At 32.5% G+C, this 24,753-nt stretch overlaps 1 protein-coding gene across 1 annotated transcript in view; it reads right to left on the bottom strand.

Annotated features, from left to right (window-relative positions):
- The window catches only part of LOC147072373 (uncharacterized), a 95,137-nt gene that overhangs the window by 18,959 nt on the left and 51,425 nt on the right, over positions 1-24,753 (bottom strand). The window contains exons 2-5 of the mRNA XM_085947684.1: positions 23,266-23,516; positions 20,382-20,536; positions 14,720-14,943; positions 1,221-1,782 (exon numbers count right to left, since the gene is read on the bottom strand). Coding sequence (XP_085803810.1) covers positions 1,221-1,782; positions 14,720-14,943; positions 20,382-20,536; positions 23,266-23,365 — 1,041 coding nt within the window. The 5' untranslated portion in view covers positions 23,366-23,516. The remainder of the gene's footprint in view (positions 1-1,220; positions 1,783-14,719; positions 14,944-20,381; positions 20,537-23,265; positions 23,517-24,753) is intronic.

The following is a 24,753-nucleotide window of genomic DNA, read 5'->3' as shown; positions in this document are numbered from 1 at the left end:
CGAATTATATCAGGAAAGTGATTTGATTTTCTTCTTAGGGTACCTGCAAAATTGATGGATGGGTTTGGCGAATACAAATGGCCAAGAATGATAGATAAAGTGCAATTGTGAGAATTTATAACCCTACTATATCGACATCTGAAAATACTAGCATAGTACGAAGGTTGTCCAAGAATTAAAGAACTTTATTCATTTTTGGTGACGCAGATGTTATTTCTCGAAAGATGGCAGCATGACATGTAGCATAGACTTCCCTCTCCAGAACGAATGGTGAGCCGGCTCGGTAGCTGCTTCAATATGACATTTGCATCCGTTTGAGATGGACGCTCTGCTGTCGAATCCCACCGCCTGCGAGGTGCGTTCAGTCATTCGTTTTCTCAGCCAAGAAGGAGTCCACCCTGTTAAAATCCATCATCATCTCACTTCCAATTAAGGTAATTTGATGAACCAACGGAATGTCAGGAAGTGGTGTACTGAGTTTTAGAGTGTTAAAACGAGTGTTCATGATGAGGAGTGGAGAGGAAGGAGGTCCTCAATTAGTGACGTTTTGTTGAAGAAAATCAATGATAAAGTTCGTGAAGATCATCGTCTGACAGTCCATGAACTCAAAATTTTAATCTCAGACGTCAGTATATAAGTATACCGTACAAACGATTTCGGTGTTATTTAACCTTTTGGACTCATTCCGTCCATCATCCTCGTCCGTCATCCTACTCATAGGTCCTGGCGCCGAGTTATTTCCATCTTTTTCTTCAACTGAAACTACATTTGGCCAGAAAATTCTTCGAGACCGATGAGGACGTAGAGGAAGAGGAGAGAACATTTTTGAGGATGGGGGCGGTGGAGTTCGACGACAAGGGAATCAAGGATCAGTGCCACGGCTCACCAAATGCATCGATCGTAACGGGGACTACGTCGAAAAATAGTGGAGATAATAATAATTATGTACCTAAAATTTCGTATGCTTTTTTATAAAAATAAAATTTTCCTGATTTTTAAAATAGGTAATGAAGGTCTTTAATTCTTGGAAAACCCTCGTACATTAACCTACTTGTAGATATTTGTTACTAGCTAGAAATAATTTATATGGATGTAAATTTGAAGCTTTAAAAAAAAGATAAAATACTCCTAGACATAATAAATTAGTATCATTAAAAGGAGTGCACAAATTTTCACGTTTAATAATTTATAAACAGGATGCAATTTATTGTCATAATTACCGTTGAATAATAGTCAAAACATGTAGCTTCTGAGTATTTCACGTCGTGCATATCCTTTTCAGTCAAATTTCTTTTGTTCTTCGTCAGCTCTGCTAGTCCTTCTACCAAAAACTCTTTAGAAGTACCTCCCTGCGTGTACGCCGATAGAGACACCAATTGATCGCTATTTTTCGTCGTCAAAGGCATAACTTTCGTCATGAAAAACTTTCCAGAGTTATCTGTAATAGTCTCATTTGATCCAAACTCACAGAAAAAATCGGTAACATTTTCGTACGTCTTTTTACAATTGAGACTGTACATTCCTTCGGCGGGGAAAAACAAGGCGGTGTCTGACATTCTTCTGAGAGAAGATTTATATCGTTCATTGTTTGTGAGAGCTCGTTGACTAGTTTGATCTGTCATAGCTGACGATGGAATGTCTGCAGGAGTTAGTGGGTATCTGTACACTTCTGTTGTTGCATCGCTGGGCGTTCGCACTTTGACGGCGTAGCTAAGGGCGTCTTTTAGAGGGAGAGTTCCATTTCCTGGCAGCCAATCGCATACGAATCCACATGTCTCGACTCTGAAAAAATATTTACCAGTATGACAATTAATAAATATCGTAACTGCAGTGTGTGAACGAGGAATTTGGGGAATCCAACATAATCTGAGGAATATAATTTTTCCAAATAAAATGGGCTGGTCATGTTCGACGAATAAACAAAATTAATGGCGAGACTTTGACGTGACCTGTCCCAATAACAGAAAAGTTTAAACGTAGAATTATATTTTGATTACGTATTATCACAGGGCAGCCACAAGGAGTAAGCCACATAATATGTGCAATATATTATATTACCGCATATTTTCTTACTAGTCTTAAAAATCATTTATCATCAACACATTTTATTATCTTCTTTTCTTCTTTGGCCATATCCGCCCCTTAATTGTAGCATATGGACACCACGCGGCGCCTCCAGGAATCCCTGTCGCTCGCCAGCCTTCTTGCTTCGTTCCAGGTCAAACCAGCATCCCGTAGCTCCGCCATATACACTCTGTAGATAGTATTTAGCGGTCTTCTAGGACGCCGGAATCCGGTCGGTTTGAAGAACAGGCAAGCCAGGTTGAGGTTCTCTTCTGGCATCCGCAGCACGTGGCCGAGCCAGATCCAACGTTGCCTCTTCACTTTCAGCGTGATGAGAGGCTGCTTGGTGCGTTCTCTTATCTCCTCGTTGCTCCTAAAGTCATACCACGCACACCACGCACGGTTGCTCTGAGCCTTCGTAAGGTGCCATGATTCGCTACCGTAAAGCAGCACCGTCAGAATACAAGCGTCGAATAGGCGGCATTTGGTTTTGACCGAGTATAATAGTGAGTCCCAGATATTCCGCATTGAGTTGAATTTTGCTCCAGCCATTCCCATTCGGATAGCGAGCTCTTTCTGCAAAATGCCATCTCCCGTGATGTGTACCCCCAGGTACTTGAAGCTGTCGACGCTCTCGATGTTTTGTCCGTCGCTAATTAGACGGAAATCTGGATCAGGACAGGTGCTATTACAAAAGACGTTGGTTTTCTTCGCGTTGATTTTCAAACCAACGCGAGAGGAGTGTTGTTTGTGAACATTTTATTATATCATCATAAAAATATCTTTCTCAGATTACTAATCATAAATATTTGTGTTATGTTATAATTTATTGAAATGTTGCTGTTGCTTAATTTTTTGTTTTATGTTATATTGTTAATAATTTTAGAATATTTTGTGTATCTTATTGGTGTAGTATGAAATATTAATATCCAATCTCATTCATTTTAATTTAATTGTTAGTGACAAAGTACTATTGGACGGATAATACCATGTATTGGTATTATTTGTGTCGCCTTTTTGAATTCGTGTTGGTAAATACCTGTTTTATAAATATTATTCAGTTGAAAATGTCACTCTGAGGTGGACGAAACCGGCCCAGATTTATTAAATAATAAAAGTGGATAAGTACTAAGTAAAATTGCGTTTTATTAAATTTAAGTTAACACAATAAAAGAAATTAAATAATAATCGTAAATTAACAATCATTAACGTCGCGCACTTCAAAAATTCAAATATTATTTATAGTTACTCTCCTTTCATATAATTTTATTATATACCGACTACATTACTTAGATTTCTCTCCATCGCCTATATATTGAGATATCCAGATAAAAATAATTACTCAGTTTTGAAGGGATTTTAGGTATATTATAAGTTTTATTGTATTTATTATATTATTATAGTATACTAAGAAATTTGATCCACTGCTTAAATTTAAAATGAAAACTTATTGTCGTTCACAGGTTTAACTTTTTACATACTTTAATACGTTATCATACTTATTAAGAGCATACTGAGCTACTTTGGCCATTGTTTAAAAATTAAAAATAGTAAAGCTATTTGGTCTAATATTATCATTTCAAAGAGTGGCTGTTGTGTATTCTATAAATGGAGAGAATCTTTTTTGCTTCTAACCTACTTAATTCCGTACTTTAACAATCCACAGACGTGTTAAATGACGTTGTTACATACGCAAATTATATTCAAAAATCAAGTGTATTTAAGTAAAAAATACTAATAGTTATATAATACGTGTTAAGTGCTTTATTTTTCTCAACGCAAATGACACTTTTACGTGTTGTGTGTTTTGCTGTCGCCAATTTGGGTCGATATTCTTCAATAAAACAGTTTGCGGCCTTCCGACGTGCAAACACCAAAACATAATTCAATCAATATTGTGTACCTACGTAATATATTTGAATCAGTGACCATCGTATCTTGAAAAGTTTGACATGTTTAAAATATTTAGCTAGTAGGTATCTAGTCATATACCGTAGCATGGTGGCCATTGACGGATTGACCCAGCGGGGATACCTGGAGATATCTCGAGTCCTAGATCCTTAACACTTTTAGTTAATACCTATCATGAATAACGTATGTTTATGTGTATTATGGCCCCCACAAGGGGGGGGGCTGACAGAGCTCAAGCCTGGGGGCCCGGGCTTAGGAATTGCCCGGCGTGGCGAGTCGACCAGATAAGACCATAAGATAAACAGAGATCACAAATTTGATCAAAAAAAAGATTACTATAATAATATTAATAATTTCATTTTTTTCAATTTTTAACTGTGTGCCGATACTCAACAACTACATACCTAATTCAAATGGATGTGCATATTAAAAATCGCTAAAAATACACCTTAATTTTACCTCGTACACGATTTGGAAAACTCTACTGCATTAGCGATAGGTAGGGGGGCGCCAAAAATCCTAGCCCGGGGGCCCGCTTCAGGGTGTGGGGGCCATGATATTATATAGACTTATATATTCCATAATTATTAAACTATTATATTACAGTATCACAGTGTTGTATCGCTCTCTGAACTTCTCGATATTAATAAAATTAATTGTCAATACTTTTCATTAGATAACGAGTCGTTTTACTTTTATGTAGAAAATTCGTGTGTCCCTTTTTTACTTATGTACCTACATGACGTATAAATTTATTTTGGACCAGTTGACTAGAAAAGAGTCTGTATTCTGACTGTGGCTAGTACTAAGCTTGCAAAAATGAGTAAATATAATCTATTCACTGTTGATATTTAAAAAAAAACAATGGAAAACAAGCTTTTTTTAACTTTTTTTTTAAATTTAATAATTTTGATGACCAAGCGGTAACGTGTTGGTGTATAATTTCATGGGTCATACTAGGTCTGGAAAAATTCACATGTTGTTTATCAATGCGTACTTGGAGTCAGAGTATGGACCTAATAGGATTAGTAAGTGGCTAACATCCGTTTCTTCTAAAAATAAAATACTCTATGGAGGCCCATATTATGATCATCTTAGAATCGAATATATCGACGTGTATGTGCATTTTTTGATAAATATACCACATTCGAGCGCATAACTATCATAGTGACAAAGAATTAATGTTTGTTTTAGTTCAGGAATGATGAATCTTTTCCTATATTACATCCAAAGCATTATAACCATGTTTTTAATGTCGCATGTCACACAATAATAATCCGCGTGTCATTGGTTTACCATCTCTGATATAGTATAAAGCAATTAAACTTGACGTTTAAAAATATTCGTATTGTTATGTTTCCTGTTTTTTTTTTAAATTAGTTCTTCCATAGATTTTCTATCAACTTGAAGTGACATATATTTTTTTATATAATTTTGAATTCATAATAACATTTTGTAAAGGACAATTATTAATCATAATAATTATATTCTAAGAAACGTATTAACTTGACGTGTAAACAAATACTGTGGAGGTACTTATGAAAACAAAGGACAAATAATTACAAAATTACAGTCATTGTTTATAAATTTTTAATTTTAATTTTTCTGTATTTTTCTTATATGCGTACAAAAGTTAGTGTCTGTATTTATATTGTATAAAAAACGTTCTAAATAATATTTAACGTACATTAATTCTAAAACATATAACTACCTATGTAGGTATATACTATCATTCGTTCATAATAATAAAATGCTTAAGCTACACACTTTGAGTGTACTTTAAGAACGTATATTCGCATTTTTTGTTTTCTATTTTCCAATCAAGCCAATAAATTTAAATATTGTAATATTTTGTAATATTTCAGATACATAATATGTATATTATAAAAAGACTTCCGTCGCACCAGATATTCCAATTTCAAAATGCATTATTCCGATATTCATGCTAATATACCATCTAATATCATTCGCAAGGCTAGCGACTTTAGCAACGACAGATACCCAAAACAAATGATTTTAGTGTATAAGCATGTAAAACCTCAATAAATTTGCACGCAGGACGTCCTGGTCGACAGAGCACCCACTATTGCAAACTTAGCAGTTTTCTTGCCAGATCTAGAGTTTTTGAGTTATAGCGTTAAATCTAGCATTGTTGACACCGAACATAGCATTTAGGGTTACAGGCATATTTGTGCAGATGAAAATCTGTCGACTAATGAGTCGAAAAATGACACGAGATGACACGAAAAATGAGTCGACTGATTAGGAATGGAATTTCTCAAATCTCAATCTAAAAACATTTGGTAAGAAAAGTCAAAAGAAGAAGACGGACTAAATTTTATTTAAAAAAAGTATTCCGGGCGAGATAAACAAAAACTGGCAATATTGTTTAAAAGTTAAAATGCTGTTCCTAACTTTTAGAATAATTACAAGATAAAAATAACTTTTTATATACAACGTTTTTAAATTCTGTTGAACCATATAAACTTGACTTGACTAGCTTAAACGATCAAAAAAAAATTACTTGACATGGCATATTGATTTTCATAGTAACGCACGTATATAATATATTAATAATTTAGTTGCTAGGACCCCAGACCCCTAGCAACCGATAATGGTGTCGAAATAACTTTTCATACAAAACAGAATTAACTGACAATGAATTCAATTCTACTTCAAGTTGGCTAAAAGTATTAAAAAATGCATTGGCATCGTGTTCTGATATATTCTAAAAGTTTAAAATGTCTAGCTAGTCGGGAAGTTAGTTAAAAATCGATTGCAAGATTTGTACCGGACAAATAAGAATAGGAGCTAAGAAAAACGTTGTAAAAATACCTTGGCACGCCACGATTTATCACAAATATTTTGTATGTTTTTGGGCATGATAAAAATATTCGCCACACCTCATCATCATTGTCAGCCGCGGTCAATCCACTGCTGGATAACGGCCTTCCTTAGCTCCCTCTACTCTTATCGGTCCTGAATTATGAGTTCTTTAGTGAGTTCCTTTGGACGTGTAGTGCCCATTGGGTACCACTGTATGATAGCATTTATCCCGCGGTTGTCCACTCGCCAAGCGATATGTCCAACGAATTGCCATGTCATTTGCCAACATGCATATTATGACATTACTATGCCATGTTGCGTAATCCATAATTTTTGGATTAGCCACATCTGCATTATACTAATTTTATTCTACCAAATAACAAATCCCACACTAATGTTCTCCCATATCGACCCTAGAAAGGAAAATGGACGTAACCCCCAAAGGATGTAAGCTGCAAATAATGTCGATTTATTATCTAAATTTAGCTGACAATTAAAAAAAAGATGTGATGTGATGTGGGAAAACTTACTTAACCATCAATTTTGTTAGTTTTTCTTTAATTTACTCAATAATTAATACGAGATTGGGAATATAAAAACTAAATTAATATTTATCATGTCTATTTTGTATTTTAACTTTGACCAAATACCATAACAAAAATGCCTCCTGTAAAAATTTATTTGTGTGGATTACGTCCTTTTTTCTTTCTACAGTCGATATGTAGTGATACCCACCAGCTAGTATGATATTATTCTATTAAACCCAGTTAATTTTAACCTGCACATAAAGTAAATTGTCTAGTCTAAGGTTGTAGAAAATCCTAATCACTTTACAAGGTTGGTATGCAAAGAAACGCCATTCCAAGCCCTTACAAAGTTTCACAATTTCGTTACAAAATCCAATAGTAACCTCAGAAAATATGCTCAACTCATAATTATGCAATACTTCATCACCAGTTGTGGTGGTAATGATAATAATTCTGACTAGTAACTACGCAATATGATATATAATAGTATACCATAAACCATAAAGTGTTATATTATCTCATCAAATTGTACTTACATCACGATTTAATGAGAGGCTTTTAATAGTCAAATTAAATACGCATTCAGGATTTTATACAAAAATAATAATATTGACTGAGGACATTTTAATGGAATTTTAATTGAAATTTTAATAGACGACATGCATTCCATAAGAATCTCCATCCATTTTATTGGGATAGTAAACAATTTCAATAATTAAAACACATGTATATACTATATACTTCAGTGACTAACGACTATTCTTCGTAAAATAACTCTAAATACAACTCCACTCCGTGAAGGCATATAGTGCCGTTTAATATCAAACATGGTAATTTATATTTATATCACTTACCTACTTAGATTTATAAAATACCTATATGGTGAATATTTTCATCAGCAGTCTGAATTTATCCACTGCTCGATGAATGTCTATCGAATCGGATCAATCCAATTGCGCAGGATTTAAACATTTCTGATTTCTTATACACATTCCGTATTAGCAATTTCGAAAGTATCTCGATTTTCGAATTGCATGATAAAACGTGCGGTTGTATTAGTAACGAGTTAACATTATTTTTACAACGTTTTTATTAGCTCGTATTCTTGTTTGTCCGGTGGTTCTTTGTCCGGTACAAATCTTGCAATCGATTTTTAACTAACTTTCCGACTAGCTAGACATTTAAAGCTTTTAGAATATATCAGAACACGATGCCAATGCATTTTTTAATACTTTTAGCCATCTTTAAGTAGAATTGAATTCATTTTCAGTTAATTATGTTTTATATGAAAAGTTATTTCGACACCATTATTGGTTGCTAGGGATCTGGGGTCCTAGCAACTAAATTATTAATATATTATATATGTGCGTTACTATGGAAATCAATATGACATGTCAAAATGACATTTCAGTATTATTTCTATCAAATACATTTTTTTTGATCGTTTAAGCTAGTCAAGTGAAGTCAAGTTTATATGATTCAACAGAAAATTTAAAAACGTTGTATATAAAAAGTTTTTTATCTTGTAATTATTTCTTCTTCTATTGGCAGCTTCGAAAACAAAATGGCGGCCTGGTTTGAAGTATGTTGCTTTGTTTACATAGTGCATATACGCAGTTCTCGGTATTTTAAGTGATTATCGTATAAAAAATATTGCCAACGTATTACTTTTGCCTGCCTATATATAAAATTGAGATTTAAGTGTCTTTCCTCAGCTAAATTTTACATCAAATTTTTTACTGTGATACGATATTATTTGTGAAGTGTCAAATTGAAGTCGTATTTAAATTTATACATCAATCCAATGGTTATTTTAGAAATATCTGCACAAATAATCATTTATGTAATAATTAACCAATTGAGTGAGTTAGTTGAATATCATAGTAGAAGTGTGAAATTCTCTTCAAATGAACCTGCATTGCAAAGTCACTCGTAGCTAAACTTAATCAATTGACTAGATGTCATGCTTTGGTTCAATTTCATACATTTAAGCTCCATCTCATTAGAAGAAAGTTTTTTAATATCTTTGATAATATTGCGTTTTATATGTAATTATTATGTAAAAATATCACATTATATTTGTTTGGGACATGTATATATTATGTAAATATACCTACATTTAAATAAGTGGCGAATATTCCGATATTATAATAATTTTTAATACTAGCATATTATATTAAGTCAGTACTTATTATACATGTTTGCTATTTGTTATGTATAAATCAAATTAAATTTCAACATACAACATTTTTTGCAATTATTATCATTATCACCATTTTTTGACAGATAATTTGTCAGAAAATCATGCAACCATTATGTACTTTGTGTGGTTTAATAGGTATACGTGATTGTAGATTTTTTTTAATATAAACAAATTTTGAAAATAGCTTAATTCTTGTGTTGCCCTTTTTTTAAAATACTTACAATTTAGTAAGAATGTGCGATTAGTAATATTGTGTAATAATTTATTCAAAATGTCATTAGTTTTTTATGCGTAATAAAAACATAGAATAATATGTTTGATAATACGATTGTATAGTTAAATTCTCGAGTTTTAAACCAGAACTACTACACCTTGTATTTATTGAAACAATAATCAATTTTAATACTAACAAAATATTCAGTATACTTACATGAACATCTTTCTCTATGTCGTTTCCCCTCATGTCCTAAGAATCGTGAACACCAAAATTCAGTACTTAATCTTCTGAGCAACCAAAACTCTCTCGGACCTTTGCTTCTCTCTAGCCAGAACGATAATTGCCCAGTAAGCTCTTTCACTTGGTCGACGCTTCTCATCTGTTTCATCTTCCACAGAATATAACCACCAATCTCTCCAGATTATCTGGTCCGCGTTAAGTAATGTGTCAAAAAATCGTTGGAATTTAAATTCCTCAATTCTTCCTTATAGTGATAAGACGTCTTATTGAATTTTTTGATGTTTCGTCTACCATATTAAATGTTTGTAAAATGGTTTCCATTGCAAGAAGAATGAATAAATTATTAAAACAATATGTATTATAATAAAATATGTCGGCTTAGTTTTTTTCCAAATATAATAACTCATGCTAGTGTTCCAGATATTTATTTGTGTACGGTGTTGAATTATATTCCCTAAAGGCATGACAAGTGATGGCTTTGACATTTTGATGCGTGAATGCTTCAAATTTGTTGGATATACCACAGACCAACCTAATCAATCATTCAGAGACTCACAATTAAAAGATCGACTGTCAACCAAATTGTGTAAGATACGTTACGATATATTTTTCAACGTAGATTAGAGAATCTTGAGACTAGTGGTATTAACCTTCAGAGAAGACAAAGCAGTTACATAGTATCAGCGCACTGCAGCAGCCAAGTGAAGCTTGTGATGCCCTAATAAAAGTGGAGGACCGTCGCACATAATAATACTGTACTTCGATGTGGTCACGATTCTCAGTTATGAGAGAATGACTACAAAGAAGTAAAAAAAAATCTATATTATATATTCAAATACATTTTGATCAGTTTAGTTTTATCAATTTTACCAAATAAAATGCATTTTTTTTATTTTTTTTAATAGACTTCAACCTTCATCGTTTCATAAACCTTTGTGCGTGATTAAAAACTTTTCATATAAAAACTGAATAATTGTGTCACACATTTAGGCTGTTATATTACGCGACTGATCAAAGATCTTTTTATAATCATTTCTATTAGATACAATGTAAAAAATCATATCTAATAAAAACAAAGACATAATGGTTCATAAAAATATAATGATCGTCTATAAAATTGTCCATATTTGACCTTTAGATGAAGCAACGTGAATTAAGTGTCATCAAACTTCCAAATTGAGCTTGAAATACGAATAATTCAAATAAATTATGTTTATTAAAATGTTTAGCATTTAATTCTACATTTTTCAAACTCAAGAAGTAAATACTAATGATAAAATCGTAAAAAAAATGTAGCTCTATATACGCAAATACATTGAAAGTTAATATACTATTAACAACCAACTTTAATTAATTTGAACTGGTTTTATCCTTACGGTGGAGTGGTTTATAAAGCTCCCGTCTCTGGGACATGTATATTATACGGGTGTAAATCCCCCGGCGGACAAAAATTATATATTTTTTTTGTTTTTTTTTCTTCAATTTTTGTCTGGTACAGATCTAGGACGCAATGGGTTATGCATGACAACCATTGATCGTAAAAAAAAACTGTAAAAATATAATCTATCTGGAGATCCATACATAATATAGGAATTCATTCCATTTCTACGCTGTTTTAGACAAATTAATCACTTTTTTGCTAATTTATAATTCTTCTAACCTTCTTATATGCAACAACTATGAAGAGTATTTTTTATTTGACCAAAAAGGGCTTAAGATGTTTTAAAGTTTAATTGTAGTTTTAGGGGTATTTATGGTCTAAAAGAAAATATGGTTAACCCTCTATGTTGTAGATTGTTAGGAAAACGTTGATTGAATCCAATTTCATATCTGAGCTATATTGTCAACTTTACTGAGGCTCTGGCTGCAACTTGTATTACGAGTATAATATTATTTATTTAATACAAGAGTTGAAATTCATTTCAAATATCTAAATAAACAACAACTGTTCTAACATACTTTTTGTCATGTCAGTAATGACTTTATTGCATACATAAATTGTTAAAAGTGCAATTATTTACAAACTAAACGTGCTGAAAATTATTTGTACAAAAACTGCTGTGCATCAAGCTGTTTTTATAAGAAATGACGAGTTTTGTAAATTTTTGTTTTCAATAGATCCATAATAACAATTTTATAGAATTTTCAAGATTTTCACGGAGGTCTTTAGCCCCACAATTTTATTATTAGCATTAATTCCGCCTTGATATCTTACATTTCTTCATAACATTGTTGATTAAAAGTAGAGTAACTCTTTAAAATTGGATATACTAGTATTAAAATTGGATAATTTAATTACTGACTGACATTTTTATTATTTGCCTCTACTCTACAATAAATGTTATACAAAATCGATTCCACAAAAAACAAACCGAGAATTAATAATAAATTTATTAATCAGTCAGGTTAAATATTCACACGTGTGTAAATATTTTATCAGGATTTCACTAATGTTGATTGATTAATTAATTAATTTCTATTTAGTTAACACAATATTTAATGAATTCTTGAAATATTATCCCCAATCTATTTGTACTATTTTGACCTTGTCGCTTGCGTAGATTTTAGTATTTTTGATTGTAATAAATTTTATTTCTGCACTCATCTTGGAACACAGAGTTTCTATTCGACCCCGATGTTGAGTTCATTGGTTTTACCCAACAGTCTTTCTGATTCATTTTATTTACTTTTCTCTTTCGACTTTTATACTAATTTATTTAGAACAATAATATTTACATCAATCAATATCTCCAAATAAACTACAATATTCATATCGTTATATATTGGCTAATTCATAACGGGCCTATATATCTGAACAATCTGGATTTCGGGGATTCCACGATCACATAAATTAAAATATCAACACGATAAAGTAATATTATTGTAAACGTCATGGTTTTAAAATTGAGAATAATGTCAAATATTGATACATAAGATCTCTGTGGTTATAGCAATTTTTCGAGCTATACTTAAATATTATTAGGCGGTAGTACCACCTGTCAACATTTTCATACGTCTTCTCCTTATCTCCTTCTCTGCCATATGTGTACATGTATGCTATGTTTTACAGTATTTGTTTTGGTGTTTCAGACTCTGTTACCTGCTTTATCACCATGACGTAAAGACTACGAGTCGTAATCTGCTGACTTTGCTGAACATGCCATCGCTCAACTCATTCATTTGTCAAATGACGACGATTAGCTGATGATTCTTCTTCATGCATAATCTACCATAATCTTCTAGTTTTTAATTGATTGTGTATATTGCTTGAGGTTACAGTTCCCTATTCTTAGTATAATTACCCTTAAATCTTTTAGATATTTATTGATACTATAATCACTCAATATACTATTTCCGCACTGTAAGCATCATTCTATCAAACTATTGTGAGTGTCATTTGTTTTCATTCACGACTGGATTAAAATAAATGATTTTTCAAATTGCGTTTGTACGTGTATGTTTAATATGTTTTCTAACTGTCTCGTTTTCTCTCATGCATTATAGATTAATTTTAAAAACACATACATATATATTGTAATATATTAGATAAACATACCATTACAGTTTTCAATTGACGTCAATCGATCGTTATAGATTATTTGAAATTAGATAGATATTATACGATATGTTATAGGAATAATGCGACTTGCACAGCACAAATGAGACGTACCTACAGTTTTCTGCAATACCGATTTTAATACCATTTTCATATATTTTATCTACATAAGAAACTATCTGGTGTTCCAAATTCTATATCATATAATATGTTGAAATTATGCGTTGCGGATGTCAAAATAATTTCAATATATAAATAATTCCAAATTTGACCCTGGAAAAAAGTTTCCGTCCCTTGCATTTTCTCCGAAATTATGCAGATAGCATTTGTGAAAAATCTTCATTAAAAGACAAATATATGTATTATCTAATTCAAGGGTTCACAAACTTTTTCATCAAAGGGACAATTTTGAAACCAAAAATATTTGGCGAGCCGCCCTTTTTTGTAAAGATTTTCTGTTTTTAAAAAACATAAGTCAAAAAAAATATTATTATTACTCTTATTAATAAACTTACAAAAAAAATATTAAAATTTTTTCACCATGTGATTTATGCATTTTTTTGTTTGAAACTAAATCCTGCAATCTAGGCTCCAATTTTCTGATGTGAATACTCAAACAGATGCGATATGGTTGTATGTTAATTTTGATCTTAAGTTTGATTTATTAATGCTCATTGTATAAAATGTTTCACAAATAGGTATGTATAAGTACTTCCAAAGAAAGAAGCCATTTGATGAGCATGTTTAACTATATTTGGATATACCTCAAGTGAATTCAATTAAATTCTTATCACAATATGATGCTTTTGCGTCTATGTACTTTTACAAATCTATTAATTCAAACTGCATATTTACGGAAACAGCGTCTGGATTACATGAAAATGGATCTTGAAAAATATTAAAATTAATACAGATTTAACATAAATCTCGCAGGACACATCAAAAAGCCATGCGGGACACACTTTGTGAACCCCTGATCTAATATAACCCGCCGGTCCGCACATATTTTCAGTCGGTCTTCTGTTACAATATATGACTTTAAAAAAAATAATGAAAATAATATTTAAATAATATTTTTTATTATTTGTGTGTTAGCGGCCTACAAAATATTACTATTTTTTTCACCGGTCCGTTAAACTATGTTTTTTTTTTCAAATATAAATATTAGGACTTACCTCATTTCTACATCGTAAGCAAACGGATGCATGGGTTCGCACGAGTATTGCGCGGCCTCTATCCTCAGCGCTGGAGAGATGGCGTCGCCAATCGAATATGGGTCCTGGCATCCGACGACTAGCTCAGCGCGAACCGGGAACGTGACAGTCACCCGTCCGACTGGAACCAGGAGTAGCAGTAAGGCTGCACCTCCTCCCATCGCTGAAGATATTGCAAGCAGCAACTGTTGGCGCACAATAATAAGAAATATACTTTTAATCAGAATGTAATGGTTACATGGTAATTATACGTAAAACATTTCACCGTGGCACAGTTCGCCGTATCAGAGAGAGACAACCATATACGAGGGTGGGTCAATAAGTCCTTAGAAAAGCCGACAGGTGGCGCGACTAGTACTGTAAGCGGTTTGTTTTCATGCAGCGGCACTACCGATTCAGTATGCTGCGAAGTTTCAATCAGATTGGTCGGGTTGTTGTGTGTTTCTCGTACATTTAAAAAAAAAATTTGCTTGTGGAAAATGGAAAAATGGAAAATGGAGAAAATTGAGTTTAGAGCTGTTATTAAACATTTTAATATAAAAGGGTTAACAGCAAAGGAAATAAAAAATGAGTTGGATTTAGTTCACGGCATATCTGCTCCTTCACTTGCAACTATTTATAACTGGTTAAATGAATTTAAACGTGGTCGTACATCAACAAAGGATGAACCACGCTCAGGACGTCCTGTAGAGGTGACTACACCAGAAATGATCAATAAAATCCACGATATGGTGTTAAGTGACCGAAGATTAAAGTTGAGTGAGATAATTGAGGTTACAGGGATCTCAAAAGGTAGCGTCATTTCTATTTTACATGACAAATTGGGCATGAAAAATATTTCTGCAAGATGGGTGCCGCGTTTGCTCACAGTCGACAATAAACGCAATAGGGTGGTGGCCTCTAAAGCCCTGTTGTCGCTCATGCAACGCAATCCGGATGAATTTTTTCGTCGCTTTGTGACTGTAGATGAAACATGGATACACCACTATACTCCCGAGACGAAAGAACAGTCAAAGCAGTGGATTGCGAAGACAAACCATGTCCAAAGAAGGCGAAAACCGTAAGATCAGCTGGTAAGGTTATGGCTACTGTATTTTGGGATGCACGTGAAATTATTTTCGTTGACTATTTGGAAAAAGGAAAAACAATAACAGGGGATTATTATGCATCTTTATTGGACCAGCTAAAAAACGAAATTGAAGAAAAACGGCCTCATTTAAACAGGAAAAAAATTCTCTTTCATCAGGACAATGCCCGTGTTCACACATGTTTACGATCAATGGCTAAAATTGAAGAATTGAAGTTCGAATTGGTCGACCACCCACCGTATTCGCCAGATTTAGCCCCCAGTGACTTTTTCCTTTTCCCAAACTTAAAAAAATGGCTAAGTGGACAACGTTTTTTTTTAAATGAAGAAGTCATCGATCGGACAAATGCTTATTTTGAGGACCTTGCGAAAACTTATTTTTCTGACGGTTTAAAAAAAATTGAGAAACGTCTAACCAAGTGTATTGAGCTCCAAAGAGATTATGTTGAGAAATAAAAAAAAAATACAAAAATAAAAACTGTTTTAATGCTTTTTTCTAAGGAATTATTGACCCACCCTCGTACTATACGGTCTCCAATTTTATTAGATTCAATATGAACATTAATAATTCAAATTCTAGTGGATTTAAGTTTTGTACTATTCCATTTTTGAGTATTTTTTTGCGACTCGGGTTTCGCCTTTCGTCATCTTCAGGCGCTGTGTATACTCACCAAAGGCAAACACACACTGACCACGAAAACTCTTAACTCGATAATAAATCAATACAATAAAGTGCGTAAAAAAACTCCATTACCTACTTATCAAGTCAAGGGTCCCAATACAAAATAACAAACAAATTATGAATAATTGAAGTGTTAGAAAAAACCCCTTATTTTATTAATAATAATATACTCGATTAGCATATTCTTTGGTGAGTACCTTCGGTTGATAGTATTAATAATTCAATTTTCATAGCTGATTTTGGCACAATTCATGAATTCAAGAATGAAAACCTAACCTAATGTAATCTAACATAAACCTAACCTAATCTAACCTACGTTAACCTTATCTAATATAACCTAACAAATAATCCAGTATATCGGCTATTTTCTAAATTTGTTTGCTGCTGGCTTCCTGTAAAGTGTAAACCGACAAGAACCGTGTTTTATTCAGACATGAATTTTATGTCATTCCTATAAGACTCAAAGAGGTTGGACAGTCTTTAATATACGGCCATATATTTCCAATAGGTACAACATTTCACAGTGAAGTTTGCTACGGCGAACTGCATACGAAAATGTTTCAGGAGACGGAATGTAACAGCTTATCTGATCTGGAAATGTCTGGCCATAATTTTCAGTTGGAAACGGAGTTTAACCGCAATATCTTTCCCATTTCCGCAAATTACCGGTACAGATTTGCGGAATAATTACCATGGACCGAATTTCAATGCTACCTATGTCTTCCAGAATATTCTATCACACAGAAAATTTCAATATTAAAGTAGAAAAGGTAGCAGAATATGTCAAAGAACTGAGAGTTAATTTACAATACACACACTTATTGCAATGTAAGCAGAGTTAATGGGTTCTAAAAAGACAAAATATCTGAGTATAAGTAGATGACAAAACGTGGGAAGTAAGTAGTATACCATTATATTAAGCTAGTGCTGGAAATGGAAAATTTTACGAAAATTGAGCGCTCGATAATTTTTCGAAAATATTAACATATTTACATAATATTCACATGTATTGCCCATTGCCATTTTATCTGGTTAGCGACCTCTATTACATCGCGTACTCTCGTCTGCTGCCTCACCCATTGGTTTCTTTTGTGATCTTTCCACGTTATGCCCAACATGCACTTTTCCATGCCACGGTGCGCTACTCGTATTTTTTTGATTTCTCTCACATGCATGTGTTTCACACCCATACGTGAGCGTTGATAGCACACATTGGTTGAACACTTTACGCTTAAGATACAATGGGAAGTCACTTATTCAGGCGCACAAATGCACACCATGCCAGTTTGGCTTTGCTAGCAATCGCGGCATACATACCACCATAAATTGATATTTGTTGTCCAAGATAGACGTAGTTGCTGACCTGCTCGATGTGAATGTCATTGTTGACAATATTCATATACCTACTAGTCAAAATACAGACACCTGCAGACATGTAAGACTGCAGATACACGGTATTGCAGTGGACGCACGTTTACGCACGTCCACTACAATTCCGTGTATCTGCGCCCATGGAAAATTAGAATAGCAATGCTTGTTTACGAAGTGGATCGTTTAAGAAACCTCTTTTATTCTTCATATAATACGCTGCATTCGTTAGTAAGTAAAATTTTTGCTTATTTTCTTTATTTTTTTTATTAATATTATATCAAATTTAACTAAAATATGTATTTTCTATAGTTTGTAAAATATATAGAATAAACTGTATAAAAAAAATCTAAATAATTTGTCATCGGTTTTATGATAAACCATTAGATATTCAGGGCATTCAAATTTCCTGTCCATTATATTTCGCTTTTGTTAACCAATAAGTATAACACGATTGACGTATTAGTCACTGAATTGTTCAGATTTAACTTCCATGACATTGCATCCACTTGATTGGCTGAAAAACGTAGGTACTTCCGTGGGAGTGTTACATACTAGGCGGAAGCATTATAATTTTGAATGTCAGATTTAGTCATGTGTCAATTTTGAAAATAGAACAAATAATGTTTTATATACTATTTATTTATTAATTTATATATATATTATTTTATTACAAATTGAAAATTTTCTTTTATTGACACACCAATGGCTTACATTAAGGCTAGGCCCACACTAGACGGAAGTTCCGTCGCTGAAATTACGTCGCGGTAAATCCGGTAAACATTGCAGCCACATTCAATATTTCGTGGTACATTATCAGTCAAGTGCCAACGCTACACTAACGCCAATACATTTTATTACATATAATTTGCCGTCATCGGGCACATTACGCGGAAAATCGGAACATCGGCGTTTGCTCCATCCTCCGCGAACCGATCTTCCGTCAGCGTCAGATCGGCGACGTCGCATTGTACGTTACTTAATGCAACGTGGCACATTCGGCGGATAGTCGGCGTCGCGTGCGCAAGTAAATAAAACGTTGGCAGTCGACTGATAAACTGCCACGGAATATTGAATGTGGCTGCAATGTTTAGTAACGGATTTACCGCGACGGAACTTTCGTCTAGTGTGGGCCTAGCCTTAGAGGATTACAGATTTTAGTTGGAATATTTTTTGTCAAGCTACAAATGGCTTATAAATTAGTTTTGAATTATTTTTATATGAAATGATTTTTGGGATTTATGATACTTGGCCAGTTTATGGACGAGTATGCAGTCCATTGCCATCAAAATGACACTTCAAAGTGAGGGTTACGACAAATACGCTGTACAGTGACGATATACTAATATAAAATGACTGTAAATGACTTACAGCTAATATTTAAACATCACTATTTTGTCAGTTCCTCTTTTACATAATATATAGATAGACCCAGAATTCTATAGAAGTTTTTTGTCAACGTATTTAGTAATATATATATATTCAGTTATTCATGACGATTGGTCGCATAATGGGATGCATCACCGCAACATCAATTTGAATTTATTTTTTGGTAAACTATGACGTGCAATCCTATACAATACAATAATTTGCATTGTTGATTTTCTCAGAAAACGGTCTTATAACATTAATATCTTGTTATTTACTGAATTCTTGGAAAGTTAATAACATGAGCATCAAAATATTAGATTTTTAAAAATGGATGACCTCGCTATTGACTTGAAATTTACAAGACAGTATAATTATCGTGAAACCGAATCTACATGCAAATGACGAAAATCTGTATTTTATACACTATTAAATAATATACCAAAGTGTAAAACACAGTTGGGCATACAAAAAGAATTTGTGAAAATTTTATAAAAAAAAACTGCTCGCCCACAAACCAAACGCACGGCACGCAGCTTCATTTGGCAATGCGATGGGTGGCGTCTAGATGTATCTATAGTCTAAGGTTCAGTGTCTACGATGAGCTGGATAGCATAAAATATCTAAAGACTTCGCTGAGTGAGACACATATAAAGAATGAACAATAGATTAGCGTCAAACGATTAATATCAACAAATCAAATGGATGATGACATGCTGTGAAACCAGGATAGGTGGCTGGATGGAGTATAAAAGAAAAATCTAGACTCCTCTCGGCGTGTTTAACTGGCGTTACAGATCAAAAGGCAGGAGATGGTGGAGAGCAACGAGAGCAAACTTAAGAAAGATTGTTTCCAAATTAAGGAAGGATTTATATCAACCATGCTAATCCAAAGAACATTAGTGACAATTGGCAATATTGTAAGAGAGCAATTTAAAAAAAGAAGTTTTGTCTCTAAATACCTTGCTAAAAATAGTTGTAATTTTGTCACGGAACAACATCTAAATTTTGATATTCAAAATAATCTAACGCCAACTCATTTTTCTACATAATACGCCTAACGTAATTTTGGTTTAATTCAATCGATATTATATTTTGTGATGAATATTATTTCTTACCTTGAAGTTTCCAATCTTGTCAGCCAGCATTCCTGCAAGGGGTGGCATGACGATGGCCACTACAGGAGTGACGGCAGACATAATGGCCGTCTCTTCCACATTTATGCCCAACTCTCGCATGTGGATCGTCAGATACGGGTACAGCACAAACAGCGCTGAAAATGTGTATCATATAATTAATATAAGTCGTATAAATATTTTTTTCGAGCAGACAACTTTAGAGTGCTCTTCTCACATGCAATATTTATGTGATACATTCTTTTAAATACCAACTGTTATAATTTATATTTGGATTCAGTTCAGTAGTAAAAATAGTGGCCATTGTCTTCTTCTTTTTTATTTTCTGAATAGGAATTAAGTGAAAATGTGAAATACCCACATACTTTGGATTGGTAATTGTGCCGCAGAGGTGGAGACGAGCTTTCATATTTTTTTTTTTTACGAAAACAGTTTATTCTATGTAGACAATTATAATAAAAATACCTTTTTCTGTCGGCTCATCGGTTTTTCGATTCAATAATAAATTTTCATTCATTTTGATACACCATTATCACAAACTAAGATTATATTAGGTAATATTAGGTTTGGGTAGATTAGGTTATGTTAGTTAGGTTAGGTTTGGTTTTGTCTAAAAAGAAAGTTGTAAAATCTCATGTCCACCTCTGCGGCACATTTATCTTTGGATTCTATATTAAGGTTTGCTTTCATATGGCATGGTTATAAACAACTGCTGTAAAATAATAGATTACTCGTGTATCAACAGTAAAGGGTAGGATCTGGCCTTTAGTGAGTAACGTTATTAGAAAAACTGCAATTTAATATAATATTTTTCTGATAGCTTTTATATTAAATAATCAATAAGCATTTAAAAACAGTTACAAAATAAACTCACAGCGTTCGTTTTTTGAAAGTCAGAATTTTATTAGTACATTTTATTTTATGAATATCTTTATCATTAAAATGTAATTTGATAGGTTCTTCAGAAGACGTCATTTTTATTAGCTTGTATTCTTGTTTGTCCGGTACAATTTTTTTTTTGCAAAATTTGCTTGTTTGTGCAAGATTTTTAATTACCTTCTCGACTAGCTAGACATTTGAAACTTTTAGAATATATCAGAACACGCGACAATGCATTCTTTTAATACTTTTGGCCATCTTTAAGCAGAATTGAATTCATTTTCAGTTAATTCTGTTTTGTATATTTCGGAAAAAATTCGTTAAAAGTAATATTTACTACTCACTATTATTGGTTGCTAAGTGGGTCCTAGCAACTAAATTATTAATATATACGTGCGTTACTATGGAAATCAATATGAAATGTCAAAATGACATTTTTTTATTCTATAATAGATATTTATTCAGTATTTATACAATAAAAAGTTTTTATTAATACATAGCATTGTCAAGTTTATATGATTCAACAGAAAATTAAAAAACGTGGTATATAAAAAGTTATTTTTATCTTGTAATTATTTTTAATTAAGAATATCGATTTTTATAAAAAAACAAAAATGTGTATTACTTTGATTTTTATTATCTCGAATCGAGCTTTATTGCGGTCACAATACCGTGGCTCGAATCGATGTAAATAAATAGGTTTTCAAGTTATACACAGTTATGTATTTTTTTTAAATGTCAAAACTATAAACCTACAACAATCGTTATGACACCTTATAAAGAACTTATCATAATAAATTTTAATAGTAGAATTGTTCATAAAATATGATGTAAGTACCAATAAAAAGACTTATTTTAACATGTATATGTTTTACCTTTATATGGGTTCGAATCCAACTTCCGACAAATATTTTTTATATTTTATTTTATTACTTATATGTATTTCTCAAATTATTAATTTATATTTTTAACCAAATATACGTTAATAATCGAATACTGGACTTAACAAATTGACGATAAAAAATATTCTTCTATTTATAAAATATCTACATTTCCGGTTCTCCGGGTAAAACCCCATTGCTCCATTGCTCCGTACTCCTGCAATGTGCTCCTAAAATAATCAATTATTATTGGGACCATCACATATTATTTTATTTTATGTTATAATTATACTTATTCTCTGTGATTTATCCTGTTGATTGACCCAAACAATAATAAAATTGGTATATACCTAAATACATTTATAAATACCTAACTAAAAACTAAAATATCAGTAGCCCGATGCTGTGTACCTCCGCTACACGAAAGTTATTTGGAACATGTATATGTTTTGCCCAGTCTCTCAAAAGGTTACCGACCACTGATGTATTTGTTACTTTTTAAAATTCAATTAAACCATAAATTCAAGTTACTATTAGATAATAGTCAAAAAATGTTCACTTATTTATTAAATATCTAAAATTATGCCATTAAACCATACAAAATTTAAGATATTTTATAAATAGAAGAATATTTTTTATCGTCAATTTAATTAGTCTAGTATTCGATTATTAATTCATTTAGTGCTGACAACGCGACTGGCGCGTTTGCATTCCTGGCCATTGAATATAATTAACATGATATTTAAATGTGGTAATTAAATATTAATTAACAGGTCAGCAGTGTATATAAACTATAAAAATATTTGTCGAAAGTTGGATTCGAACCCACGCCAACAGAACTTCAATTCAAAATTACTGCAGCCTCTTAGACCGCTCGGCAACTGTGTTTGTCGCGATGACGTGAAAAATTGTAATAAAATAGTAATGGAAACATTAATTGTGCTTTACATTCGAATTTGTGCACACAATTATTTTAATATCACGGCGGGCGGTAAAACATATAAATGTTAAAAACATAGAATACAATATACAAACCGTCTCACAAAGAAATATTATTCACACTTAATTAGAATAAAAATAATAATATAAATTTAAAGAAATCTTACTTGACGCATGCACAAAGAAGAGTATTTTCAGAGGCAGCAATTCCTTCTGCTTCAAGTCTTTGGATATCCTCCGGAAAAACATTTTGACGTATCGCATCATTGAAACTTTTTATACTTTCCACTACTTGATTTGAATACTTGGTGTATACTACGTATTTCACTTGATCTTCCAAATGAGTAAATCGAAATTTTTATTTATCCTGGTTTCCTCATTGCTTCATCAGTCGTTTACCGCGGATAAATCTTGCTTTCTGCAAATAAAAAAATACATTTCATAATTAGTATCACTGATCATTATTAATATATTAACATAAAATGAGCTTACAAAATAATATCAACTGTCATACAAAACATCCATGAATTTTGAACACATCCAAAAAAATACTTAATTTAGGCAATATTTAAGATGTAAGCGCGGTAGCATATACAAAATCGTCTCAACTGCGATATTATCATAAATCAAAATCCGGCAATGTTGCAACTCTTTTACACGCACACATACTGGGATGTTGACGTCACGCATCACTTCCAGTGAACAGTAGCATTTGCCCGAGCGCCGAAGCAATATTTCGCTATTATACCTGTAGCCCATGTTGAGTAAATTTTGTTACTTACATGCGACTAGCAGCCCTTTTTCTACATAAAAATACGACACTATGTTCAGCAGTATATTGAGTAACGTGTGTTTTTTGAATGACAAAAAAATCATATCGATAAATTCGACGTGATGCAGTCTAGTCTGTGTGACCTGGCTAAGATTCTTAAATTCTTATTATAGAAAATACATTTTGTTTAAATATATTATGATGATGTTGCTAACATGACTATTATAGACCAGTAGTAGTTCTCAAAAAATTCTCGAAAAAATTAAAGCTAAATTTTATTTACAAAAAAATGGATCAATTTATTTGTAGACAAGTCCATTTAATAAAAGACATTTGAATATTTTAGTACATATCTATTTATTTAAAAATAATGCAGATGGAAATTCCTCAATACTCATTTTCTCCAATGCGAGCCGCATGGCCGCTTCTAAGTTTACATCATTCTGTCAACTGGCTTCGATATTTGTTTTTTTATGAAATGCATTACACTGAATGATCTTTTACAGTATACAGTAGTAGAAAAAATCGACAATATTAATAAAGCAATTGTTGCCAATTCTTTGAATTGACTTGATTCTTGGTCAATGTATAACTTCGACCAAAATTTTTTAACCGTGGAATTATTGAAATGGTTTTAAGTACTTGGTCATGACTCATTTCCAATAACGCATATTTAACGTTAGCCCAGTTAATTAAATTAAATACTGAAAATAATGTTGGTGGCCGCAACAAAATCCTCTGGTGGCCGCACATGAGAACCACCGTTGTAGACGGTGTCCGGAGTTATTGTATTTGCGTGATGATCATAATTAAATTATCCGAGGAGATAGTTTGGTTAATAAAATTAATTCGCACAAATCATAGACGGATCGATACTTCAATA

This window comes from Rhyacophila brunnea, unplaced genomic scaffold (genome assembly GCF_057557595.1).
Source record: "Rhyacophila brunnea isolate RB1 unplaced genomic scaffold, BYU_Rbru_1.0 scaffold_2, whole genome shotgun sequence".
In the NCBI taxonomy this organism is placed as follows: domain Eukaryota; kingdom Metazoa; phylum Arthropoda; class Insecta; order Trichoptera; family Rhyacophilidae; genus Rhyacophila; species Rhyacophila brunnea.
The sequence above is the reverse complement of the archived record's forward strand: the minus strand, read 5'-3'. Positions and strand labels throughout refer to the sequence as shown.